General features: G+C 37.4%; 2 protein-coding genes across 3 annotated transcripts; one reads left to right on the top strand and one right to left on the bottom strand.

Annotated features, from left to right (window-relative positions):
- Positions 1-1,921: 1,921 nt before the first annotated feature.
- Positions 1,922-6,715, top strand: LOC117333055 (multiple epidermal growth factor-like domains protein 9). Its single transcript, XM_033892177.1, has 2 exons — positions 1,922-2,101; positions 5,985-6,715. Exons 1-2 carry the CDS (start codon positions 2,065-2,067, stop codon positions 6,692-6,694), a joined length of 747 nt encoding a protein of 248 aa, XP_033748068.1. The 5' UTR covers positions 1,922-2,064; the 3' UTR covers positions 6,695-6,715.
- On the bottom strand, positions 5,606-22,993 carry LOC117333054 (collagen alpha-1(I) chain-like). Of its 2 annotated transcripts, none has more exons than XM_033892175.1 (9): positions 22,534-22,993; positions 18,556-18,606; positions 17,346-17,440; positions 15,969-16,033; positions 15,639-15,777; positions 13,389-13,526; positions 8,874-8,911; positions 8,435-8,642; positions 5,606-7,246 (listed from the first exon to the last, which is right to left on the bottom strand). In XM_033892175.1, the coding sequence occupies exons 1-9, from the start codon at positions 22,650-22,652 to the stop codon at positions 6,915-6,917; spliced, it is 1,185 nt and encodes a 394-aa protein (XP_033748066.1). In that variant the 5' UTR covers positions 22,653-22,993; the 3' UTR covers positions 5,606-6,914. The 2 variants fall into 2 exon arrangements, with proteins under 2 accessions (XP_033748066.1, XP_033748067.1); XM_033892176.1 differs by having other exon boundaries at positions 22,474-22,557.
- Between the last annotated feature and the right edge of the window lie 3,174 nt (positions 22,994-26,167).

Below are 26,167 nucleotides of genomic sequence, written 5' to 3'. Positions count from 1 at the left end.
AAATAACATATACGATAGTAGAATAACAAAAAACTTTTTCCAAATGGACAAGATGAGTAGAACCAGAGGTCACGATAAGAAAATATTCAAAAAGCGATGTCGTCTTGATGGGAGGAAACAATTTTTCAGTTACCGAGTTATTGATTTATAGAATAGCTTGCCACAAATTGTTGTCAATGCTGATTCTGTCATAAAATTTGAAATAATGTTAGATGATCATTGGAAAAATAAACGTTATTATTCATGAATGTACAGGAACTAATATAAAGCCATTAATTACATAGGAAATATTTATATTATTCTATATATTGATATTGATATGGATATAGAGGCTACAAGCCTGCGTCTATTATTTATGCTAATAAATGCTAATAAATGCTAATAAAGTATAGGTGCATGTTTGATTTAGTTAAAGCTTTAAATCGCAGCGTTAACAGAAAATAGATTGACCAGGTGTAAGACAGGTTGATAACTTGCGGATTGACAACAAACAAACAGCCGTACACTAAACACAAACTAACTCGATAGCTGTTTACAATTTTCCAACCTCACAAGAGAATATCATTGAACGACTTGAATCCATGCAGCAAATGCCAAATATATAAGATGGCGATTGTAACTTAAGAGATTAAACATTCTTTATCTCTCATTTTTCTCACGACCCTAATCGGTTTTTTTTCCGGTACACGGCAGAGTGTTAAATGATTAAACAGACATGTTTTGAAACAAAATCACATAAGGAGGTTTTATGGCATGCCTATGTAATAGGGTTGACATAGAAACAATACATACGCCGTGTAATAATATATAATGATGAAAAACATTGAAAAACTCACTGTGTTTGACGGCGTCCACCCAGCAGTTTCGCATCGCTGATAGCAATTTCCGGTGTACGGGTATATGATAATTAAAATAACATTTTAATGTACTTTATACATGCTAGGAGCTGTCATTGTATAGTTATGTTTATGAATTATATGTTTTGTCATATTTTGGATCACTTTAAATTTCGCGCGTTGTATACGGAAGGGGGATAGGGTCAAAAGGTCATAATCAGATATTTACGCATGCGCAACAAAATTACGCACAGAAAACAAACAAAGGAAATCGAGGAACAATCAGAGCAGGTCAGTCTGGTTTTATTTACATATATTCAGGAAGATTGTTTTAATCCTACAGTGATACCTTAACGAAGTAGGCAGTGTCGAACCACGCACCACGAACGGGATCTTCACCGGAGATTATGTCGCCGGCGCTCTAACCAACTAACCTATCACGTACCGAAGTGTAAACGCCAATTACATCAGTAAGGCTATATAGAGAAGATACACTTGAAAGTAAATATTGCACAATACTACAGCTCCCAAGTATATTGTATATTAAGAGGACAACGACGTCATTAAATCAAAATATGGTCGTTTCGTGCAGTGTAACATGCTATCTTCATTTTCTTGAAATTATTATACAGGGCAACCACCAAGGCAAGCTTGTAAGACTTTTACAAGCAAAATAAATAAGAACAAAGTCAATTAATGTTGAATTGAAAATGGCCGTTTATTATATTAAACGACGGATGTTAAAGAATATAACATCATAGGTAACAATTATTTCCTAAAAAAGTCTTAGATGGGGATCAAAACCCGCCACAATGATTTCTGTAAACACATGTACATAACCCTGTAATATTGGTGTCACAGTATATTAATGGGAACGAAATAAGGGTAGATTGTTTACTATAACATAGGTGTACTGTGTTTATAGTGTGAGGTTCGTGAAGTTGTCGATTTTTGAACGGTGATTATAGATATATAGTTCTCCACAAGTTGTTTTGTTTTAAACGTGGACATGTAAGTACTGATCTGAACTTGAACACACATTATAGAATACAGTAGCTGTGCCTTATCTTAGGATAGATTGTTGGTCATGACGACAACAGGATCGGCTTCACGTGTTCACGCGAAGGCTATTCATGTAGAGGCGAAAACGTGGCGACAGCGGTGGTATAAAAGCGATAAAAGATCAGCCTTCCGTTAAGTTCCAGGATTTCGAAATCTCCACAACACCATGCAGCACTCTCTTGTCATTCTATGCTTGGCCATCGGTATGTATTCAGTTTTGGGGCGACTGCAGTCGTATACTGTACCAAACTGTAGCATATGTGTGATGTGATATTTAATTATTGACCGTGTGATGTCGTTGTGGTATATAATTATTGACCGTGTGATGTCGTTGTAGTATATAATTATTGACCCTGTGTGGTGTCGTTGTGGTATATAATTATTGACCCTATGTGATGACGTTGTGGTATATAATTATTGACCCTGTGTGATGTCGTTGTGGTATATAATTATTGACCCTGTGTGACGTCGTTGTGGTATATAATTATTGACCCTGTGTGATGTCGTTGTGGTATATAATTATTGACCCTGTGTGATGTCATTGTGGTATATAATTATTGACCCTGTGTGATGTCGTTGTGGTATATAATTATTGACCCTGTGTGATGTCGTTGTGGTATATAATTATTGACCCTGTGTGATGTCGTTGTGGTATATACTTATTGACCCTGTGTGGTGTCGTTGTGGTATATAATTATTGTCCCTGTGTGATGTCTTTGTGGTATATAATTATTGTCCCTGTGTGATGTCGTTGTGGTATATAATTATTGACCCTGTGTTATGTCGTTGTGGTATATAATTATTGACCCTGTGTGGTGTCGTTGTGGTATATAATTATTGACCCTGTGTGATGTCGTTGTGGTATATAATTATTGACCCTGTGTGATGTCGTTGTGGTATATAATTATTGTCCCTGTGTGATGACGTTGTGGTATATAATTATTTACCCTGTGTGATGTCGTTGTGGTATATAATTATTGACCCTGTGATGTCGTTGTGGTATATAATTATTGACCCTGTGTGGTGTCGTTGTGGTATATAATTATTGACCCTGTGTGATGTCGTTGTGGTATATAATTATTGACCCTGTGTGATGTCGTTGTGGTATATAAATATTGACCCTGTGTGGTGTCGTTGTGGTATATAATTATTGTCCCTGTGTGATGTCGTTGTGGTATATAATTATTGACCCTGTGTGATGTCGTTGTGGTATATAATTATTGACCGTGTGGTGTCGTTGTGGTATATAATTATTGACCCTGTGTGATGTTGTGGTATATAATTATTGACCGTGTGATGTCGTTGTGGTATATAATTATTGACCCTGTGTGATGTCGTTGTGGTATATAATTATTGACCCTGTGTGGTGTCGTTGTGGTATATAATTATTGACCGTGTGATGTCGTTGTGGTATATAATTATTGTCCCTGTGTGATGTCGTTGTGGTATATAATTATTGACCCTGTGTGATGTCGTTGTGGTATATAATTATTGACCGTGTGGTGTCGTTGTGGTATATAATTATTGACCCTGTGTGATGTTGTGGTATATAATTATTGACCGTGTGATGTCGTTGTGGTATATAATTATTGACCCTGTGTGATGTCGTTGTGGTATATAATTATTGACCCTGTGTGATGTTGTGGTATATAATTATTGACCGTGTGATGTCGTTGTGGTATATAATTATTGACCCTGTGTGATGTCGTTGTGGTATATAATTATTGACTCTGTGTGGTGTCGTTGTGGTATATAATTATTGACCGTGTGATGTCGTTGTGGTATATAATTATTGTCCCTGTGTGATGTCGTTGTGGTATATAATTATTGTCCCTGCGTGATGTCGTTGTGGTATATAATTATTGTCCTTGTGTGATGGCGTTGTGGTATATAATTATTGACCCTGTGTGATGTCGTTGTGGTATATAATTATTGACCCTGTGTGATGTCGTTGTGGTATATAATTATTGACCCTGTGTGATGTCGTTGTGGTATATAATTATTGTCCCTGTGTGATGTCGTTGTGGTATATAATTATTGACCCTGTGTGATGTCGTTGTGGTATATAATTATTGTCACTGTGTGATGTCGTTGTGGTATATAATTATTGACCCTGTATGATGTCGTTATGGTATATAATTATTGTCCCTGTGTGGTGTCGTTGTGGTATATAATTATTGTCACTGTGTGATGTCGTTGTGGTATATAATTATTGTCCCTGTGTGATGTCGTTGTGGTATATAATTATTGTCCCTGTGTGATGTCGTTGTGGTATATAATTATTGACCCTGTGTGACGTCGTTGTGGTATATAATTATTGACCGTGTGATGTCATTGTGGTATATAATTATTGACCCTGTGTGATGTCGTTGTGGTATATAATTATTGACCCTGTGTGATGTCGTTGTGGTATATAATTATTGTCCCTGTGTGATGTCGTTGTGGTATATAATTATTGACCCTGTGTGGTGTCGTTGTGGTATATAATTATTGTCCCTGTGTGATGTCGTTGTGGTATATAATTATTGACCCTGTGTGATGTCGTTGTGGTATATAATTATTGTCCCATTGTGGTGTCGTTGTGGTATATAATTATTAACCCTGTGTGGTGTCGTTGTGGTATATAATTATTGACCCTGTGTGATGTCGTTGTGGTATATAATTATTGACCCTGTGTGGTGTCGTTCTGGTATATAATTATTGACCGTGTGATGTCGTTGTGGTATATAATTATTGACCCTGTGTGGTGTCGTTGTGGTATATAATTATTGACCCTGTGATGTCGTTGTGGTATATAATTATTGACCTTGTGTGATGTCGTTGTGGTATATAATTATTGTCCCTGTGTGATGTCGTTATGGTATATAATTATTGACCCTGTGTGATGTCGTTGTGGTATATAATTATTGACCCTGTGTGGTGTCGTTGTGGTATATAATTATTGTCCCTGTGTGATGTCGTTGTGGTATATAATTATTGACCGTGTGATGTCGTTGTGGTATATAATTATTGTCCCTGTGTGGTGTCGTTGTGGTATATAATTATTGACCCTGTGTGGTGTCGTTGTGGTATATAATTATTGACCTTGTGTGGTGTCGTTGTGGTATATAATTATTGACCGTGTGTGATGTCGTTGTGGTACATGTATATAATTATTGACCCTGTGTGATGTCGTTGTGGTATATAATTATTGTCCCTGTGTGGTGTCGTTGTGGTATATAATTATTGACCTTGTGTGATGTCGTTGTGGTATATAATTATTGTCCCTGTGTGATGTCGTTGTGGTATATAATTATTGTCCCTGTGTGATGTCGTTGTGGTATATAATTATTGACCTTGTGTGATGTCGTTATAGTATATAATTATTGTCTCTGTGATGTTCCTGTGTGATGTCGTTGTGGTATATAATTATTGACCTTGTGTGATGTCGTTATGGTATATAATTATTGTCCCTGTGTGGTGTCGTTGTGGTATATAATTATTGTCCCTGTGTGGTGTCGTTGTGGTATATAATTATTGTCCCTGTGATGTCGTTGTGGTATATATTTATTAACCGTGTTATGTCGTTGTGGTATATAATTATTGACCCTGTGTGATATCGTTGTTGTATATAATTGCTATGGTGTTGATTCAGTGCTTTATATTTGAAAACGTAAAAGCAGAAATTTACACTTATATTTATAATGTATGAAATCATAACAAATATATTAGATAATATCTTTTATTTCAAGAAGGTACGATATTTAGAAAGAAAGAACACATTCAACATGACTAACAAATCTCCACGTAGACTTTCGTGTTCTTGGATACACTTCTTTGAGTACATATCGATCAGGACCAATATTAGAGGCTCAGAATGACATTAAAGTTTTAATTAGTTTGATGACCGACAGAAGTGTAAATTAGGACAACCTCAAAGTAGTCTGATCAGACAAAGAGCCTGATTTGACGCTGTATGATGACGGATTACAAGTGTAATATCCTTCAATGTCAGGTTAGTCTAGTGCTTGGCGGGAATTGCTTCAGCAGTGTATTATGTCTTCTCTTCCTTTTCAGTCCTCTTGCATATTCTCATTGTCATTGCAGCCGGCGCCAGTGCACTCCAAGCATGTACCTCAACCACAGAATGTCACTGTCCTCAATTCCCGCCTGGCATGAAAGCATTCTGTATCCAGCAGACATGTCACTGCCACACTGGCTCAGCGTGTACGACCGCTGCCGATTGCACCACGTGTCACCACGGCGATACGGCTACGTGTGTTCAGGACGCTCCCGGAAGTGCATTCTGCTACTGTAATGGTCACGAAGCTCCACCCCAGACGCAGAAATGTACGACGGCTGAAACGTGCCCCGATTGTCCTAACACAGGTCTGCACAAGGCATGCCACGGTGGTGAGTGCCATTGTCATTTTGAAAATGAATGTGAGAGTCCTAGCGATTGCTACACATGCCCCGCTAGCACCCAAAGCGTGACGTGTGAGGAGAGCGACTGTCACTGTGATGGCCACGAGGCCCCACCCAAGGCCCCGACCTGTAGTTCCGTAAGCGATTGCCCCAGGTGTCCAAACATCAACATGACGCAGGCCTGCCTGAACAACGAGTGCAACTGCCACATACCAGGAGAGTGCAAGGTGGCTTCAGACTGCAAGACCTGTCATCCCGATGTGACCAGCGTCACGTGCGACGGTGATGGTACCGGCGACATGTACTGCCTCTGTGACGGCCATCCTGCTCCAATTCATCCTATGCATCATGAAGGCCGGGGAGGATTCCACGGCTTCCTTCGTGGCAATTAATGAATAAAATATACCTTGTCATTGTTGGTCACCTTCTCTTTCCATATGTACAACAACTGTTCTTGTGCTCTGATACTTGATTGTGAGTTGTCTCATGTAAGTCATTAACATCACATTCACCCACCAAGTCATTTTGAAACACTGTAAATAATCCAGGCTGGTGTACACATCAACGTGCCGAAATAGAAACGTATCCTACTATCGTCTAGGAAAGCGATTTTCATAGAAACATATGCTGATCTTTGTAATACAGAAAAGCAAAGTCCAAAGTCTCAGTGCTGCAACACGACAGCCTATTGAAATATGTCCGTGAAAAATTAGTGCTGCTTGGAAATGGAGGGGGGTTCTGGATAAATAATGGCTCGGGGATTTTACAGAAACTTCCAGAAGGACAGTCAGAGATGGTTGTGGACGTATTACATTTGACGGACATTTCTGTAGTTAATATAGCTGTAGTTTGTCTGGTCACACTGAGGTCCGATAGTGTACTTGGTTCGTATTCTGTATGTCCTGTCGGCGGGGATGATGATATCAGCGCCTCGGATTCCTCACCTGTGAACAATAACACATCTATTGTCAAGTAATAATGACAGGTAAAATATAATGTTATAAACAAACAACAGGTAAAATATAATGTAATACACAAAAAACAGGTAAAAACTTATGTTACAAACAAACAACAGGTAAAATATAATGTAATACACAAAAAACAGGTAAAATATAATATTATACACAAAAAACAGGTAAAAACTGATGTTATAAACAAACAACAGGTAAAATGTAATATTATACACAAACAACAGGTAAAATATAATGTAATACACAAAAAACAGGTAAAAACTTATGTTATAAACAAACGACAGGTAAAATATGATATTATACACAAACAACAGGTAAAATATAATGTTATAAACAAACAACAGGTAAAATATAATGTAATACTCAAACAACAGGTAAACTATAATGCAATAGAAAAACCACACAGGTAAAATATAATGTAATAGACAAAACACACAGGTAAAATATAATGCAATACACAAACCACACAGGTAAAATATAATGTACATTGTAATACACTAACCACACAGGTAAAATATAATGTACATTGTAATATACTAACCACACAGGTAAAATATAATGTAATACACAAAAGACAGGTAAAATATAATGCAATACACAAACCACACAGGTAAAATATAATGTACATTGTAAAACACTAACCACACAGGTAAATATAATGTAATACACTAACCACACAGGTAAATATAATGTAATACACTAACCACACAGGTAAAATATAATGTAATACACAAAGACAGGTAAAATATAATGCAATACATTAACCACACAGGTAAAATACAATGTAATACACTAACCACAAATGTAAAATATAATGTAATACACAAATACGGGTAAAATATAATGTAATACATAAAGACAGGTAAAACATAATGTAATACACTAACCACACAGGTAAAATATAATGTTATACACTAACCACACAGGCAAAATATAAAGTAATACACTAACCACACAGGTAAAATATAATGTAAAACACAAAGACAGGTAAAATATAATGTAATACCTTTGGATATAAATATATATTGAAAACGTAGGAATTGATAAAGTAAGGCGCCAAGCAGTAAATAAAACATCTTTCATCCGTTTCCTCCTATACTAGTTGGGGCCAAAGTATGAAAACCAGAAAGGAATGTTTTTAATACAATACAGAATATTTACCTATTAAAGTAGTTGTTTCAATAGTTGTTGATCGGAACTCTCTGTCGTCCGACATCTGTGTTTTATGACTAACTTGTGGGACGGAACGATCATCTTTGGGAATTCCTTGTGGTCCTCGGGGAGGGTGCTCACCTGTTGAAATGGCCTGGCCAATTCTCGGGATGACCACTTTTCCGTCAATTATACCTCTGACCAAATTCTCTAGATCCTTTTGATTAAAGAATAATATTAATTTAACGTGCTCATCAACGACTGAAACAATATGTTCTAGAGGAAAGTTGATTGACATGATATCTGACCTTTACTCTCGATACAGTGTCACACTCTCAGCGTGTATACATGTATCTACCCTCTGTACAAGCTCACACAAAATGTGTGTACCTTTCTTAACTTTACCCTTGATATATGGTCACCCAAACAAAGTATGTAAATTTCTCACCTCTACTCTCGATACAAGGTCACTACAATTGCATTCACCTGAAAGAAATAATTGTAATTACGGTATATCCAATATATACATGTATAAACGTCTCTCTGAAATCATATCATGAGGAAGCAGTACCTTGTATTAATATGGATGTAGTTCAAACATAAATGTTTTAGTAGTAAATATTCAAACTGAGAATTTATAAAACGACAATTATCTGAGTTATAAACGTAGCATAAGGACAATTCTCCGAGATATAAGTCTATTTACGACAGTTCCTAAAAGAACAAACCTAATAAAACGACAATTCCCTGAGGAATAAACCTACATGTATCAAAACGATGTTATCTATAATCATTATACTTGTCGCTCGTGGTGTAAGAAGTATATCACAGGTATCTGGTTAATAACATATGTAGATCAATATTACCCCCTACTCCTACTATATCAACAAGGTACACTGTACAGAACATACCAAGTGAAAACAACAAACATTTGACCATGGAAACACTACGAAAACAGTATAAAAACATCGTTTCACGTGCCGATTTTCCACATATTACATCTGAAAAATGTTAATACTCTTGAATATGTTTTCTTTTTTATCTATTCACATAAAAAATCTAATTTAACACGAATTATTGTATTCGATGTTATTTCATGTCTTTTTGTTTTGAAAAACAAGTAAAACTAGAACTGTAGCCAGGATGGCTGACTAATACCCCTGCAATCTGCACGAGTCAATGGTGAATTGGAACTGTTAATTAGAGGCTAACTAAGATAACCCAGTAATATAGTGACCAGTTGCCATAACAACCATAATTTTGAGAAAAAGAAAGTGGCATGCACATCTACACATGGTCCTCTATATTTGTGTGAAGTTTCATTGAAATCGGCCCTTCGGTTTAGGAGGAGTTGCCCGGACAAACTTAAAGTTATGGTTCTTATCGGAAAACCTGTTTATAGTGACAAGTTGCCATAACAACCATAATTTTGAGAAAAAGAAAGTGGCATGCACATCTACCCATGATCCTCTATATTTGTGTGAAGTTTCATTGAAATCGGCTCTTCAGTTTAGGAGAAGTTGTCCGGACAAACTTAAAGTTATGGTTCTTATCGGAAAACCTGTTTATAGTGACAAGTTGCCATAACAACCATAATTTTGAGAAAAAGAAAGTGGCATGCACATCTACCCATGATCCTCTATATTTGTGTGAAGTTTCATTGAAATCGGCTCTTCAGTTTAGGAGAAGTTGTCCGGACAAACTTAAAGTTATGGTTCTTATCGGAAAACCTGTTTATAGTGACCAGTTGCCATAACAACCATAATTTTGAGAAAAAGAAAGTGGCATGCACATCTACCCATGGTCCTCTATATTTGTGTGAAGTTTCACTGAAATCGGCCCTTCGGTTTAGGAGGAGTTGCCCGGACAAACTTAAAGTTATGGTTCCTATCGGAAAACCTATTTATAGTGACCAGTTGCCATAACAACCATAATTTTGAGAAAAAGAAAGTGGCATGCACATCTGCACATGGTCCTCTATATTTGTGTGAAGTTTCATTGAAATCGGCTCCTCAGTTTAGGAGAAGTTGCCCGGACAATCTTAAAGCTATGGTTCTTATCGGAAAACCTGTTTATAGTGACCAGTTGCCATAACAACCATAATTTTAAGAAAAAGAAAGTGGCATGCACATCTACCCATGGTCCTCTATATTTGTGTGAAGTTTCATTGAAATCGGCCCTTCGGTTTAGGAGGAGTTGCCCGGACAAACTTAAAGTTATGGTTCTTATCGGAAAACCTGTTTATAGTGACAAGTTGCCATAACAACCATAATTTTAAGAAAAAGAAAGTGGCATGCACATCTACCCATGATCCTCTATATTTGTGTGAAGTTTCATTGAAATCGGCTCTTCAGTTTAGGAGAAGTTGTCCGGACAAACTTAAAGTTATGGTTCTTATCGGAAAACCTGTTTATAGTGACCAGTTGCCATAACAACCATAATTTTGAGAAAAAGAAAGTGGCATGCACATCTACCCATGGTCCTCTATATTTGTGTGAAGTTTCACTGAAATCGGCCCTTCGGTTTAGGAGGAGTTGCCCGGACAAACTTAAAGTTATGGTTCCTATCGGAAAACCTATTTATAGTGACCAGTTGCCATAACAACCATAATTTTGAGAAAAAGAAAGTGGCGTGCACATCTGCACATGGTCCTCTATATTTGTGTGAAGTTTCATTGAAATCGGCTCCTCAGTTTAGGAGAAGTTGTCCGGACAAACTTAAAGTTATGGTTCTTTTCGGAAAACCTGTTTATAGTGACCAGTTGCCATAACAACCATAATTTTGAGAAAAATAAAGTGGCATGCACATCTACCCATGGTCCTCTATATTTGTGTGAAGTTTCATTGAAATCGGCTCTTCAGTTTAGGAGAAGTTGTCCGGACAAACTTAAAGTTATGGTTCTTATCGGAAAACCTGTTTATAGTGACCAGTTGCCATAACAACCATAATGTTGAGAAAAAGAAAGTGGCATGAACATCTACCCATGGTCCTCTATATTTGTGTGAAGTTTCATTGAAATCGGCCCTTCGGTTTAGGAGGAGTTGCCCGGACAATCTTAAAGCTATGGTTCTTATCGGAAAACCTATTTATAGTGACCAGTTGCCATAACAACCATAATTTTGAGAAAAAGAAAGTGGCATGCACATCTACCCATGGTCCTCTATATTTGTGTGAAGTTTCACTGAAATCGGCCCTTCGGTTTAGGAGGAGTTGCCCGGACAAACTTAAAGTTATGGTTCCTATCGGAAAACCTATTTATAGTGACCAGTTGCCATAACAACCATAATTTTGAGAAAAAGAAAGTGGCGTGCACATCTGCACATGGTCCTCTATATTTGTGTGAAGTTTCATTGAAATCGGCTCCTCAGTTTAGGAGAAGTTGTCCGGACAAACTTAAAGTTATGGTTCTTTTCGGAAAACCTGTTTATAGTGACCAGTTGCCATAACAACCATAATTTTGAGAAAAATAAAGTGGCATGCACATCTACCCATGGTCCTCTATATTTGTGTGAAGTTTCATTGAAATCGGCTCTTCAGTTTAGGAGAAGTTGTCCGGACAAACTTAAAGTTATGGTTCTTATCGGAAAACCTGTTTATAGTGACCAGTTGCCATAACAACCATAATGTTGAGAAAAAGAAAGTGGCATGAACATCTACCCATGGTCCTCTATATTTGTGTGAAGTTTCATTGAAATCGGCCCTTCGGTTTAGGAGGAGTTGCCCGGACAATCTTAAAGCTATGGTTCTTATCGGAAAACCTATTTATAGTGACCAGTTGCCATAACAACCATAATTTTGAGAAAAAGAAAGTGGCATGCACATCTACCCATGGTCCTCTTTATTTGTGTGAAGTTTCATTGAAATCGGCTCTTCAGTTTAGGAGAAGTTGTCCGGACAAACTTAAAGTTATGATTCTTATCGGAAAACCTGTTTATAGTGACCAGTTGCCATAGCAACCATAATTTTGAGAAAAATAAAGTGGCATGCACACCTACACATGATCATTAATATCTGTGTGAAGTTTCCTTGGAATTGGCCCATCGGTTTAGGAGGAGTTGTCCGGACAAAATGCGTCTACCGACAGACGGACGGATGGATAGACAACCTGATTCCAGTATACCCCCCTTACTTCGTTGCGGGGGTATAACAAAAAATAATAAATAAACGACTGGAAACTGCGGAGCGGAAGGACACGGTAAACGATGGTGCATTGACGGGAACAGCAGCTGTTCCATAAATTTAGCATCTTTTCTTATACAGTTATCAAAAGTTAAAAAAAATAAAGTGAATATGTTCTGGATGATTTTATTCTAATTCACTTAATGTAAACATATGAATTGAATGGACTTTTTTTCATTTTCATGGCGGCTGTGAACAGCAGTAGCTATCTACATATCTTCCGAGGTACGCTAACACGCACCACGGGATATGTAGATAAATTCTGCTATTCACAGCCGCCATGAAAATGAAAAAAATCCATTCAATCCCTTTGTTACACTGGAGAAGTCGGAAATTTCAGGTGTGTTTCGATTCCCTTTGAATTTAAGTTAAATCAGTCTAAATTATCAAATGCACGCAAATCCTTCAATATGAATTCATATTATTCTTTGGTGGTGTTACAATGATTTAAAGATGATAAAATTGACTAAAAGCGGTCATGATTGTGCGACGATGCATCGATTGTGGAACGGAAGTAGGCTATATATATATTATTTTAGAGCGGTTTTGCAACGGGAAATCCGATTGGTTGAAAGCTCTGTAAACTAACTATAATTGTCGACCAATCAGATAGTCCGTTTTAAAACAGCTCCAAGATAGATATATTCTTATCTTCTTCCGTTCAACAGTCGATGCATCGTTCGATCTTCAAGTGTTGCACCTTGTTGATATAGTAGGAGAAGGGCTAATATTTTTTCTATAAATACTTATCGGATGGAGACGCCTGTAGATATGAATACATTACCGGTTTTCCTAGAGCCTCTTGAGACTGGTAAACCGGGTAATCCTGGTGGGCCTCTTGGTCCAGTGTCCCCTTTCTGGCCCCTCCGCCCGGCTTTACCCTTTCGTCCTTTCTTTCCTCGTTCTCCCTTTACAGATATTCCTACAATACAGAACAAAACCGTTTTATTAGTGATGATATGGCTCAGTTACTTAGAGTATTGACCATTAAAAACTGTTCTTTCTATCCGCTGTACCAAATCCCACTGTTTTAGTCGCTGTTTTGCAAGGAACGAAAGTTTCTGAATGGGTATTGGTACGGAAAGACTAGGTCTGATTTGTTGCTTTGTGGAGTAGGCATTACAATTCTGATTGGTTTATCTGTGGAGTAATGATTACAGTTCTGATTGGTTTATCTGTGGAGTAATGATTACATTTCTGATTGGTTTATCTGTGGAGTAAGGATTACAGTTCTGATTGGTTCCTTTGTGGAGTAAGGATTACAGTTCTGATTGGTTTATCTGTGGAGTAATGATGACAGTTTCGATGGGTTATTTTGCGATAAAAGAATAGTTCTAATTGGCTGATAACATTGTGTCCATGATATTTCATTATGCCAAGCATAAATAAGCTGAATATTTCCTTGCGTGTTGTTTTTCTCTCCCGACTGCTCTTTCATTGTTATCATTTGTATTCGTCGATGTGATGAAAGAGATATAGCAATGATACGGGTTGTGCCTACATTAATTCGGTGATGACCGTAAGTAAAAACGTTTAATATACAATCACTGATTCGATAAGATCATATAGCTAAGACATACCACATCAGTGTTAATCTAAAGGAGCATTGTCTACTTAGGCTATCAGTGACTGAAGTAAATGGTCTAAAGGAGCACACATCGCTATCTTCTGACTCATGGGGCGTCTTTCTGTTTCTCGTTCATAATGGATTGATTGTGAATAGCATCTTAAATATAAATGACTTACTTCGGTTATACATAAAGTCCCCGTACAGCAGAGGCTAAGGTCAAAAGTGTAGAAATCCAAAAAGGGAATTTAGGAATATAAACAAAGGCCTCAATTAATTCTAAAATGTCATAGAATTGAACAAGTAATTATTCTTCATCGGCTTGTTTTTTTAATTGAATAAAAAACGAACAATCCAGGGGGTTTATCGCTTACCATGGTAACCCTTCTTAGTATGAAACTCTTTAAGGAAAGAGAAGATTTGTTTACGTGCATTGGAAACACGATCTCCGGGTAAAACAGAACATAATACCGGAATAAAAACACATACATGGAGAAGCCAATAGACAAATGACATATAATTAGTGCCTAACAAGGTGGTGTCATTGTCTCATATTTTATCTATGGTGTTAATTGGTTTAATGAATACACGTGCATGATGATGTACATCTGTCCAGACTCTCGATATTATCAAGTCCATCACGTGAGTACTAGTCTAACTGAACAGACAGTGACTTCACTGTGTATACCCGTACACCGGAAATTGGCACTGTGGCTTTGAAGAAGGAACATCTAAAGGGTAGGTTTTACAAATAATTGCAATACTTTCTGTATTTACAACGTATGTAGCTATCGCCCTTTTCACATCTATTACATATGTAATCTGTATGTGTTTCGTAGACCATCTGTGTTAGTCAATGAAGAATCCTGGGTGTTAAAATTGACACATGCTGTCTAGTACCGAAATCACAGCGACAGTTGAGAACGATTCATGATAAAGAATATTTGGAACTTTTCCGGTGACAGTATCTAACTGTGAGATCAGGAAGTTATGAAAAAATTCGACAGCTTTATTCAATATGACATACATACAAAATAATCTGACCCACGTACACCTGGTAATTTTTATTTCGACAAGGTTAAGTATTCATATCGACAAAAAAAAAACAAAAAACCAAGTGGGCATATATATACAAACCTATCTCTCATTACACATTCAAATAACATAAAAAATGTAGTTCGGGAGATGTTAATCATACATTATAATTTCTCGTCAACAGCCGCTGTGATTGTGGTACCAGGCATCATGTTTCCTGTACTTATACACATATCCTTTAAGAAATGTCCAATATAGGGGGTCTACGTATCATTTATGTAAGAGATGTGAAAGTTCAATAGCTACATACGGTGAAAATGCTTAAAATACTGCAAAACTACCCGTTTGTCCTCCATTCTTCACCCCCTAATACCAATTTCCGGTGTACGGGTATACACAGTGGCGTTTAGGACAAAGTTAAACTTTAACTACCAGGATTTCCTTTCTGTCCCTTCGCTGCGGCCATGCCGGGTTCACCCTTACGTCCTGGCATTCCCAGGAACCCTTCGGGACCCATGTTTCCTTTGTCGCCTTTGTCGCCTTTCGGGCCTCTTCTGGCGTTGATGATTCTCTGTAGGAAAAGGAAAAAAAGTATTGCTATGTATTTTGAAATAACAATTACCTGTGTTCGCTGTTTCAAGACAATTTGAGCTCAATGGAAACTTTTATAAGAGATTGTGATGAAAATTAACAGAGATCAGTTCCAAAATGTACGTGTTGTCACTATTTGAAGGCGACTGACTGAGAGTGGGGAAAAACTACCTGTGATGGCTGTTCTAAAAAGTTTAATGCAGCACCGGCCACGGACGAGGCGAAGTAATATTCGTCTGGAACACAGGATACACAGGATCAGTTTAACTGATAAATGATATGCTAAGATAATTTTACATGACATACTTTAAATATTACAACGACATACTCGATATGAGCTCTGGAAATAATTAAAGTGTATAGTGGGTATTGTATATGATATTCACAACATAAAGACGGCGTAACTAAAAATTAGACGGCATAACTCAATATTAGACGGCATAACTCAATATTAGACGGCATAACTCAATATTAGACGGCAAAACTCAATATTAGACGGCATAACTCAAAATTAGACATTAGACGCCTTACTCAACCTTAGACGCTATAACTCAACATAAGACGGCATAAATCAACATTAGACGCCATAACTCACCATTAGACGCCATAACTCAACATAAGACGGCATAAATCAGCAATAGATGCCTTGACTCAACATTAGACCCCATAAATCAACATTAGACGTTATAATCCAACATAAGATGCCATACATGTAACTCAACATAAAACGTCATAACTCACCATTAGACGACGGCATCAATCAATATGAGACGCCAAAACTCAACATAAGACACCATAACTCAAAATTAGACGCCTTGACTCAACAGAAGACCCCATAACCCAATATTAGACGCCTTGACTCAACATTAGACGACATAACTCAACATTAGACGGCATAACTCAACATTAGACCCCATAACCCAATATTAGACGGCATAACCCAATATTAGACGACATAACTCAACATTAGACGCCATAACTCAACATTAGACGCCATAACTCACCATTAGACGCCATAACTCAACATAAGACGCCATAACTCAACATTAGACGGCATAACTCAACATTAGACGCTATAATCCAACATTAGACGCCTTAACTCAACATTAGACGACATAACTCAATATAAGACGTCATAACTCAACATAAGACCCCATAACTCAACATTAGACGCCATAACTCAATATAAGACGCTATAATCCAACATAAGACGCCTTAACTCAACATTAGATGCCATAACTCAACATTAGACGCCATAACTCAACATAAGACGCTATAACTCAACATTAGACGCCATAACTCAACATAAGACGGCATAACTCAACATAAGACGCTATAAATCAACATAAGACGCTATAATCCAGTACAAGACGCCATAAATCATAAGTAAAAACCAAGTATTACATGATTCTAAGATACTGACAAATTATTGTATACAAAATATTCGAAAGCTTTTAAGTACCTGATACTGATCGTGTTTAGCTTCCTAAACAAATAAATGAATTTGTGAGAAAAGAAAATAAGGAATGTCGTTATCACTGTACAAACCTTGGACGTAGTTATCACAGTGTTTACCCACGTATCCACTACAGCACTGAGTGACATTCTCCGGGTAAATCCTCTCCATACACCGACCTCGGTACCTACACATAAACACTGATATCACACCAAAATCAATGTATTTATTTGTTTTCCTCTCAGACACATTTTATAACATTTTACCAGTAAAGTCTGGGCAGCTACCAATGTAAAAAAAAAGTTGCTTGAGCTGCCTTAATGATAATAACATATGTGATTTTACAACACAGGGGCGAAATTGTACCTGCTGCCCCCATTGCATGATCGTAAGAGGCGACTAAACTTGGGATCTTATCTTTTCTCTTCTTTCTCGATAACTTTCTTCTTCCTAATGTCTCCCTTGACAATGCCTCACTTTTGGCCTTTAGTTGAGCGTTCGCCGCTGTGAGGAAGGTTTTGGGTTCTGTCCCCTAGCCGAGACATACCAGAGTCTTTAAAAATGGTAGTTGCTACTCCTGCTTAGCGCTCAGCATATTTGGAGTGGGACGACTGGTTGGCCCGTTGTCAGTATAATGTGACCGGGTGGGGTGTGCTGCTGGGTGTCTTCGGCAGTATGCTTCAGTGAGATAGCACTTTAAATCGGCAAAAGTTCCGGCCTATCACAAGGAGACTTAACACGAACATACCGCAGCCTCCCAAAACACACATACGCACTCACCACACTCATACATGTCGCACGCACGGGAGGCCGTCCTTAAATGACCTTAGATGTTAATAGGACGTTAAACAAAATAAACCAAACCAAACCAAAGGGGCGAAAAAAAGTTTTCGGCGGCCATTGGAAGGCGACGTCCAATGAAATGTACCGACAACGAACGTTTTAAAAACGTTAAAAAAAAGTACCACAAATGCATTTATAACATAAATCGCCACAAACTGGTTACATGTCGCTCATATGTAGTGTAAAATTGAACTCACACATGTGAAAATGGCAGTTCAGTATTGCTACGCGCGCAATATCACATATCAATTTCCGGGACGAACCCATAATATATAAATAGTTGAGTCGCTGTTTTATCTACAATACATCAGCACCATATTTCGCTGACCTGTCTTTTCACCACAATCCTCTCATAATTGGTACAAGTGAACTGAAGTGACATTCTCGTACATGTATTAACCTGTACCATTTACATGGACTTCCGGTTTATTAAGTTGAAAGCAGCAGAGGAACACTCACTTAAAACACTCCTTCATCCTCGTCATCTTGACACCTCTTGTACACGGCTTACTGTGAATAAAAAACAGGACGAATTTAGCATGGAGTCGTTAAAGTTTTTTTGTTTTTGATTTGTTTTGGGATCAGCCATGTGTGTCTACTTGTCATACATGTCCGCGGTCTACTTGTCATACATGTCCGCGGTAAATCTATTTACCGTATACAACCGGAAGTTTACGGCATCTGTCAGACACTTTTGTCGACTATATCCTATGTGTTGTTATATTTAAGCATTTATTTCATATTTTTAAAGTTCCATAGGATTCGTAGGTAGTGGATTCTTATAAAAGCTTGGAAACATTTTTTTTTCATAACCCTATGGAACTAAAAAATAATTGACATCAACATTTTTGAAACTAACTTTTCAAATTTAAAACATGGTATAATGTACAATATTACTGAATTATTAAGGAATCATTATTTTACAAATCAGTACGTCTCTAATACAGAATGCAGGATTTAGTGTTATGGACAGGAATGATTTAATTTTGAATGGTGTTCGCAAGTCAGTTAATTGTGTTGGTGGATACTCTGATAGTGCTTACTCTGGAAACCGACCTAGACCTCGTTAAATACGCCACGTGGTTTGCGTTGGTGGATACTCTGTCCGTGATAACTCTGGAGAGCCGACTTAGACCCCATTAGATAACAGTATAATTGTGTTTCAGCTCAGATCCTATGATTAGAAGGTTCGCCTCAAATGAACGGAAGCCAAGAGTGATCAAATAAGAAACAGAAAAAAAGATATGTTAAACAATGCGGTTTTGCGTCTTCAAAAAAGACAACATTACTTTAAAAATAGAAATCATAATGAAAAATTACAATAATTGGAAGGTTAGAATACAAAATGTAATGCAAAGACGTTATTTTCACTTTTAAAAAGCATCATTGCCATCATTTTCGCAATATAGTGACATTTATACGGTATGTTTTCAGTTTAATCACGAAATAACATCATTAGCAAACAACGATAGCGTTAGCTTTGCAAGGGCGGAATGAAACAGCGAGACATTTTATGGAATAAGCATAAAGTCTTACTGTTCTACAGGAACCACGATCGAAGTAAAACGTTTCATAAACAAAAAATTGAAACAAAACAGACATGATTCAACTGCTGTTTAATAATGGTAGCATGTAGTTTATCGATATTGGTGTTACATTAATGCGCGTGCTGGGACACGTACGGTAGCACGCGCTTGAATAAACCAACCAAGCTGTTCCGCTGTTGGCTTTTAATACATGCGAATAGCGCCTGCAATCTTGCAGTAAAATAGCGATAGAAACAATAGTAATGAAAACGTGGTGTAAGATCCTTGTTTCAACTTTTGTATGCAATAATAAAGGTAAATAAAATTATGAATATACATGTATTACTTCGAAGATATAATAATGAATGCGTCACTATGGCAAGTCAAGTTGTCGTTTATTCTCTGAGCAATGTTTATCCACGATTTTACCAAATTATTTAAGATATCTTATATATAAGATATCTGATATAATATAAATGACAACTTAGCTTGCCACACGTCACCATTTCACGTTAGAAATGTCATCTTTTCGCGTTAGTTAGTATTTTTATCACATTTCCTATATAACATAGTAAACTATGACGTAAGATAAGACCTATCCTAGTTCTGTGACAGTGACTGACCCTTGTTTCACAGCGTGGACACCGTTATCTATTTCAGTAAGACAACAACATAAGTGTAACAGGGGGAGAAATGTAGCAGCCAGACCGGGGTTCAAACCCGGAACTCCGAACTCTAGACGGACACTCTACCACTGAACTACCTGGTCGCCGATGATTGGCCCAGTCGATTTCCCTACAGGAGGACATTGCTTACAGAAGCTGTATTGGTATACTCGTGTTATTTCTCTCGATAAAGCTTACAGTCTTACAGTTAAACTCATTCAAACAGAGCTGATAACGTTGACGAGTTTATCAGGTAACAGGTAACAAAACCTTGCAAAGTCCGAAAATTTCACATATAAGTGACAAAATCGTTATTGGCCTTGTTGATCGGATACACTCTGTAGAACTTGAAATCAAGGACACTATGACTCTTTACAATAAGCCGCTTACCTCGATATGTAATTCAACTGTAACTAACAGGGACGGCTTGTAAGTAAGCTACATAATAATCGCAATATTTTCAATTTCCTAGTTGTTAATATTCCATTTCTACATGGTAACATTCCTCCTTCCCCTACCTAACAATATAAGGCTTCGTGAGATGTAGATTGATGATGACAATGGAACAGTTTCACAGTCGATACCATGACCTCTGTGCTATAGGAAGTCGGACGTATAACGTTTCTACCTGGTGGTTCTGGCATTACAACCGTAATTATCGTTTTGAGAATATGACTTAATTTGGATTTGACCTAGTTTTGTACGGCGGGTGGCGTCAATGATGCATGGGATCCTTACCCTTCCGAAACGTCAGGTCTTTTTCTCTCTCAACTTGTTCAAGAGTCTCCATGTAAATCCATATATTGTGTTCGTATTTCACCCTCGTTTGATTCATTTTGAGTTAGAATTACGACTTCGTTTTAATGGTGTTTATTTTCGTTTTCTGTGTTGTTTTTACATCGCAATAGAACCAACAATTGAGCCATACACAAATTTTTATCCAAAATATCGTAAATTGCAATGCTGTATAAAATGACACCACTTATTAAGAAATCCATAATTTTGTTATAATAGTTACCGTTGATAAGAGGCAACCTTAGATTCAGTGCACATTTGTTGACAACACAAACAAGGGGACATACATATATTGCTTATCATCCCTACCAACATCCTAAATCAAGGGTAATAATACACAATTGGAAATAGGTGGGTGATGTAAGGCCGACAACAACCGCATTACATAGCATTGTCGGCGAGGACGAGATGATGAGTACCATACATTTTTGTAGATTGTTCCTGTCAGTATACAGATGGTGTTCAGTGTCCTACTAAAACGTGAGCGAGGTCACAGACAGCTTGTTACTGTTTTTGACGCATGCCACTTAAAACATGGGTCTTCACGTCGTCATAATATGACAGGGTTGTCCTTAACATGGAAATACGAAGATAGGAATTGTAATTCAAATACTATGGCATCTGCATCAAAACATTAGCGCGTACTGTTACTGTTGACATTTGTATATGTCCGTAACAACACGTTGATATGTATTGTTTTGAGGGAAATATAATGTCATAAGGGTCGGAAGCCATCATAAAGTTACATGTATATGATGTTTCGTTGATCCATGTCAGCCCTTGGGAACTGGCAAATGGCCAACAAATCCAGAATCTGTATGTAAGACAACACTTGTCGCGAAAATATACCTACGTTTTACTGTATGTTCATATAATTGATCATAATTAAATAAGGACTTGTAATTCATGAAGATTTAAATAATGTATTTGTCCTGCTAATGTATAGCTTGTGATGCCGTCCCATGTTGTACACATACCAAGGTATGTGTTGTGTGGATGTTGAATTCTTACACAAACCTGAGTGTGTGCTGTGTGGATGTTGAATGCTTACACATACCTTGGTTTGTGTTGTTTGGATGTTGAATCCTTACACGTACCTGGGTTTGTGTTGTGTGGATATTGAATCCTTACACGTACCTGGGTTTGTGTTGTGTGGATATTGAATCCTTACACGTACCTGGGTTTGTGTTGTGTGGATATTGAATCCTTACACGTACCTGGGTTTGTGTTGTGTGGATATTGAATCCTTACACGTACCTGGGTTTGTGTTGTGTGGATGTTGAATCCTTACACGTACCTGAGTTTGTTTGAAGAACGTGTTACTATATTGTCGAGAAAATATCACTTAATTAGGGATACGTGTAGACAGATTAATATCGAGTAAAACTTACCTGACAATCAACACAGATTGTTGTTGGTATTTCGTCCATTGACTTCAATGGAAATCTTACCTGGCTGTATAACACCGAAAGTTGTGGATACCTCCATTTGCGCATGCACAATAGGTGAAAAGAACGACGAATATCGTGCATCCTAAGAAAACGTTAATTGAAGTCATCTGTACAGCCATTGTTATAAAAATTCACTTTATATCCCTCTACGTACTGAGCTGCTTCGCCAGACACTGCCGACACGACGTCCTAGGACTAGTAGTTGTTTAAACAAGTCTAGGTCGTCCCACATCAGATCGTGTATTTACTTCTATATTAAAACACGTAAGATAAACGTTAATATCCACCAATACTTTATGAATTATTCACGCGGAAACAAACATAACTGTGTATACTATATTACGTAAACAGATACTCCACCAACAATGTGGAGGATTGGTAATGTGTATCACATGGCCTTCATACAAATGTTGGCACGCAATGGTACAGATCAGCCCATATCGCCACACGAACATGCCCCGATTGGCATAGCGCAGTGGGAATATGGACCATTTAATGACTGGTAATAGCTTGGTTTGATGTCCAATACTTCCCCTCGCCCCGCCCAGTTATGAGGTTATTACTACTCACAGCAGCCTAACTTGACCCCATTGAAGTACACCAGCTGGAACTACCGGCCCCGTAGTTTATAAGTATGGTTAGTTCTCATACATTCATGACCTAGATGTTAACATGTAAAATAATTTTTCAGGGATATAAATTCATATTTATTTAAAATGTCATCTTATTTGATTGTCAAATAGAGAATTTCATGTACATGTATGAGAAAACTTGGCCATTCGTGAAAACTTTCAATCTGTGATAAGGGAAGATAAAAACCTGTACACTATGGAATGAACACCAGTAGTTATCTGTTACCCGTGTTAAGGCATACAAACATGGGGCCGCAACATTCAATTACATACACAATCCTAGTATAGAGTCTGTGTTAATCTGGAGTAGAATCTATCGATACTTCGAGTAAAACATCATATTTGTGCAATGGTGTAATGGAACCTCATTTTACCTCATCGATGGTAATTCCTTAACTTACCTTATGAAAGCATTATTGGATTAACAGGAAAATCTCAGTTAAGGAACGTTCTAAAACTCTTTATAATACTTTACTATGAATCTTTTAAAAGTTAAGGAATATTGATGACATTGTGGTCAGAGCTTGTAGATAACGTTTACATGGCACCTTTCACATTCCATGCAGAAAGTGTATAGTAGTACATGTATCTCATTAGACAAGGTATAGTGTTTTTGTATAGATACTTAGAACTGAATTCTGCAGAAGTAATTTTGACAATGCAAAGGTGGTGAAAATTTGTTGTCGAAATCAACGTCATTCCAATGCAGCGCTACCCTGATTTTTTTTTTTTATTTATTTGTTTATTTATTTTACTTTTAAGCACAATAAATAGAGACAAAAAATCATTGTTTCTCTTTTAATATTCAATATGTATACTCCATTGACAGAACAAGTAAAATAATCGTTATTCTGTCATGTTTGTGACATAGGATGTTGTATTGCGTTTATTTGTATATTTATATGCCAAATAATCTGTTTCCATGGTAACGTTCGAATCCCTTTCGCTGACCATTCAACCTTTGTTGGTATCCACTATCAAGTCCACTTATGATATTCAAATTATTAACGCCCACCTGATTGACAAGACGAATGGTGCAGTTTGAGAAAAGCCGGAAGTTTGAGTGCGTTAATCGGTCTTCAAATTAGTGTAAGCATACCGACACCATTTCCTTCTCATGTGATGGTACGAGTATGCATGGTTAGTTTTCAGATGATAATAAAGCTTCATTTATATTATTTTTAGCACCGATCGAAATGCGTTACATATTAGAAATCCTGCAGTTAAGTCAGCGCGATATGTTGAAATGATTGAATGATTAAAAAAAAAAGTTGCTGTACTCTGATATATTTTCGTGACGGGATTACGGAGGGCTGACTAGATTGTTTAAAAGCCATTATTCGTCTGATCTGGGGAGGTAATGATACCGGCACATTTTTCACGGTCGTTTGTTTTTAATAGACTGGAAATGACAGGTTTGGGAGTATTGTTTAGTTGTGCATGTATCAGACCCACATTTTTATACACACGCAGCATTCAGATCAAGTTCTTAGTTTCAAAAGAAATTAGTTTATTATTGCCGTCGATTTACATCCAGTGTAAACCAAAACTTTGACATATGGACATTTATTAGCGTAACGTGACAGAAGGGATTTCAAAACCTACCACGTACATTTAATTTCCCTCTTATTGCCATGTTCCCATTGCTTGGACGTAACATATGTAACCACTCTAGGTTTTGTTTGTTTACTCGCAGTGACTGGTTGGTTAAAAATCTACGAAACGCTTAATTTTCTGCAAAGTGTGACATGGTCAGAAAAGCTATTTAGGAGAGACTGACAAAAATATTTCTCACATCCTCTTGGTGTGGTGCCACTGTATGTACTGGTTTTGTTCTCGTTGTTTGGAAGGATGGCTATAAAAGCATGCATTCCAATGAGTCTGGTGGTAGTTTTGAGTAGCTCATCAAAAGAAACAGCCTTATACACAGTGAAGAGAACCAGGTATCACTGCCGTATTACTGCTTTGAAGCAATGGCTTCAAGAAAGCCACTTTGTGTTCAGGAAACGGGTTAATTGGAGTAATGTCCCTTCGATCAGAAAAAAATCACTTATGAATCCTTGATCGGAGGTGACGTGGATTTTCCCCGGGTACCTCGGTTTCGTCCCACACTAAGACGTACCCATCGCGCTTCCACTGTTGTAAGATAAATAAAATTTACATTTAAAATAAGAAGGACGTCCTAAATTATTTTGGGTGGAACTCAAGTGTGTAGGATAATCTGGGTAGTGTCCCCTGATAAACAGTGACGACGGGTTATTATATGCAAAATTAATCTGCATGGACCTAGCGCCGTAGTTGATGTATGATTTGTGTTTTGGCACAGTCTCGCGATTACGTAACCCTAAAGTTGTTATGTTGATTAATAAAATCTATGAATTTCAACAGACGGTACATATCAATTCCCAAAATAACTGTAAACAACTAATGCTGGTAGCTTAAGTTGATGTCCCACTTCTTCTGTCTTGGTGTGGACAGATATCTTTGAAGAGGGGATGGTTTTTGAGAAAAGAAATTCACTATGGTTAATGTTATGACCTTGACATTTTAGTCTCCGACGACAATTTTCGCCTCGTCTACATCACTGTCTATCCCGGCGAAATATGTTGTCGGAGGCGTTTATTATTCTTGTTACCTGTCTATTGAAATCATCCCCGAAAAACCATAATATAATCTGTGGCAGGGATTAATGATAATTGTTGGTATTGTGGAGTTGAATATTGTCTAATCACACAACACCGACTAAGGCTTTGTCCATATAGGCCTAGTTTTGAAATATTACTTGAAATTGAGCATGCCCCATTGTCCTGAGTGGAGACATGACCTTTTAAGCTTTGGTAGCATGGGAGATCATGGAAGGGTACACAGGCAAAAAGTCTTCATGTCAATTCAGGTCAAATTCAGGTCAAAATAAGGTCAAATTCAGGTTAATTTCAGGTCAATTTCAGGCCAAATTCAGGTAGTTATTTTTTCAGGTCAAATCTAGCTCAAGACGTTTTGCC

Source organism: Pecten maximus, chromosome 8, assembly GCF_902652985.1.
Source record: "Pecten maximus chromosome 8, xPecMax1.1, whole genome shotgun sequence".
Lineage (NCBI taxonomy): Eukaryota > Metazoa > Mollusca > Bivalvia > Pectinida > Pectinidae > Pecten > Pecten maximus.
Note: the sequence above shows the minus strand (reverse complement) of the source record. Positions and strands in the feature narration are given on the sequence as shown.

What these genes read in the sequence shown, in the direction of transcription:
- LOC117333054 (XM_033892175.1), bottom strand. Translation starts at nt 22,652, where the DNA reads ATGGCTGTACAGATGACTTCAATTAACGTTTTCTTAGGATGCACGATA. An exon ending in TTTTAGAACAGCCATCACAG is followed by an intron (nt 15,778 to 15,968) that starts GTAGTTTTTCCC and finishes CTTTTCCTACAG; the next exon opens with AGAATCATCAACGCCAGAAG. An exon ending in ACCTTGTATCGAGAGTAGAG is followed by an intron (nt 8,643 to 8,873) that starts GTGAGAAATTTA and finishes TTTAATCAAAAG; the next exon opens with GATCTAGAGAATTTGGTCAG.
- LOC117333055 (XM_033892177.1), top strand. Translation starts at nt 2,065, where the DNA reads ATGCAGCACTCTCTTGTCATTCTATGCTTGGCCATCG. An exon ending in CATTCTATGCTTGGCCATCG is followed by an intron (nt 2,102 to 5,984) that starts GTATGTATTCAG and finishes TTGTCATTGCAG; the next exon opens with CCGGCGCCAGTGCACTCCAA.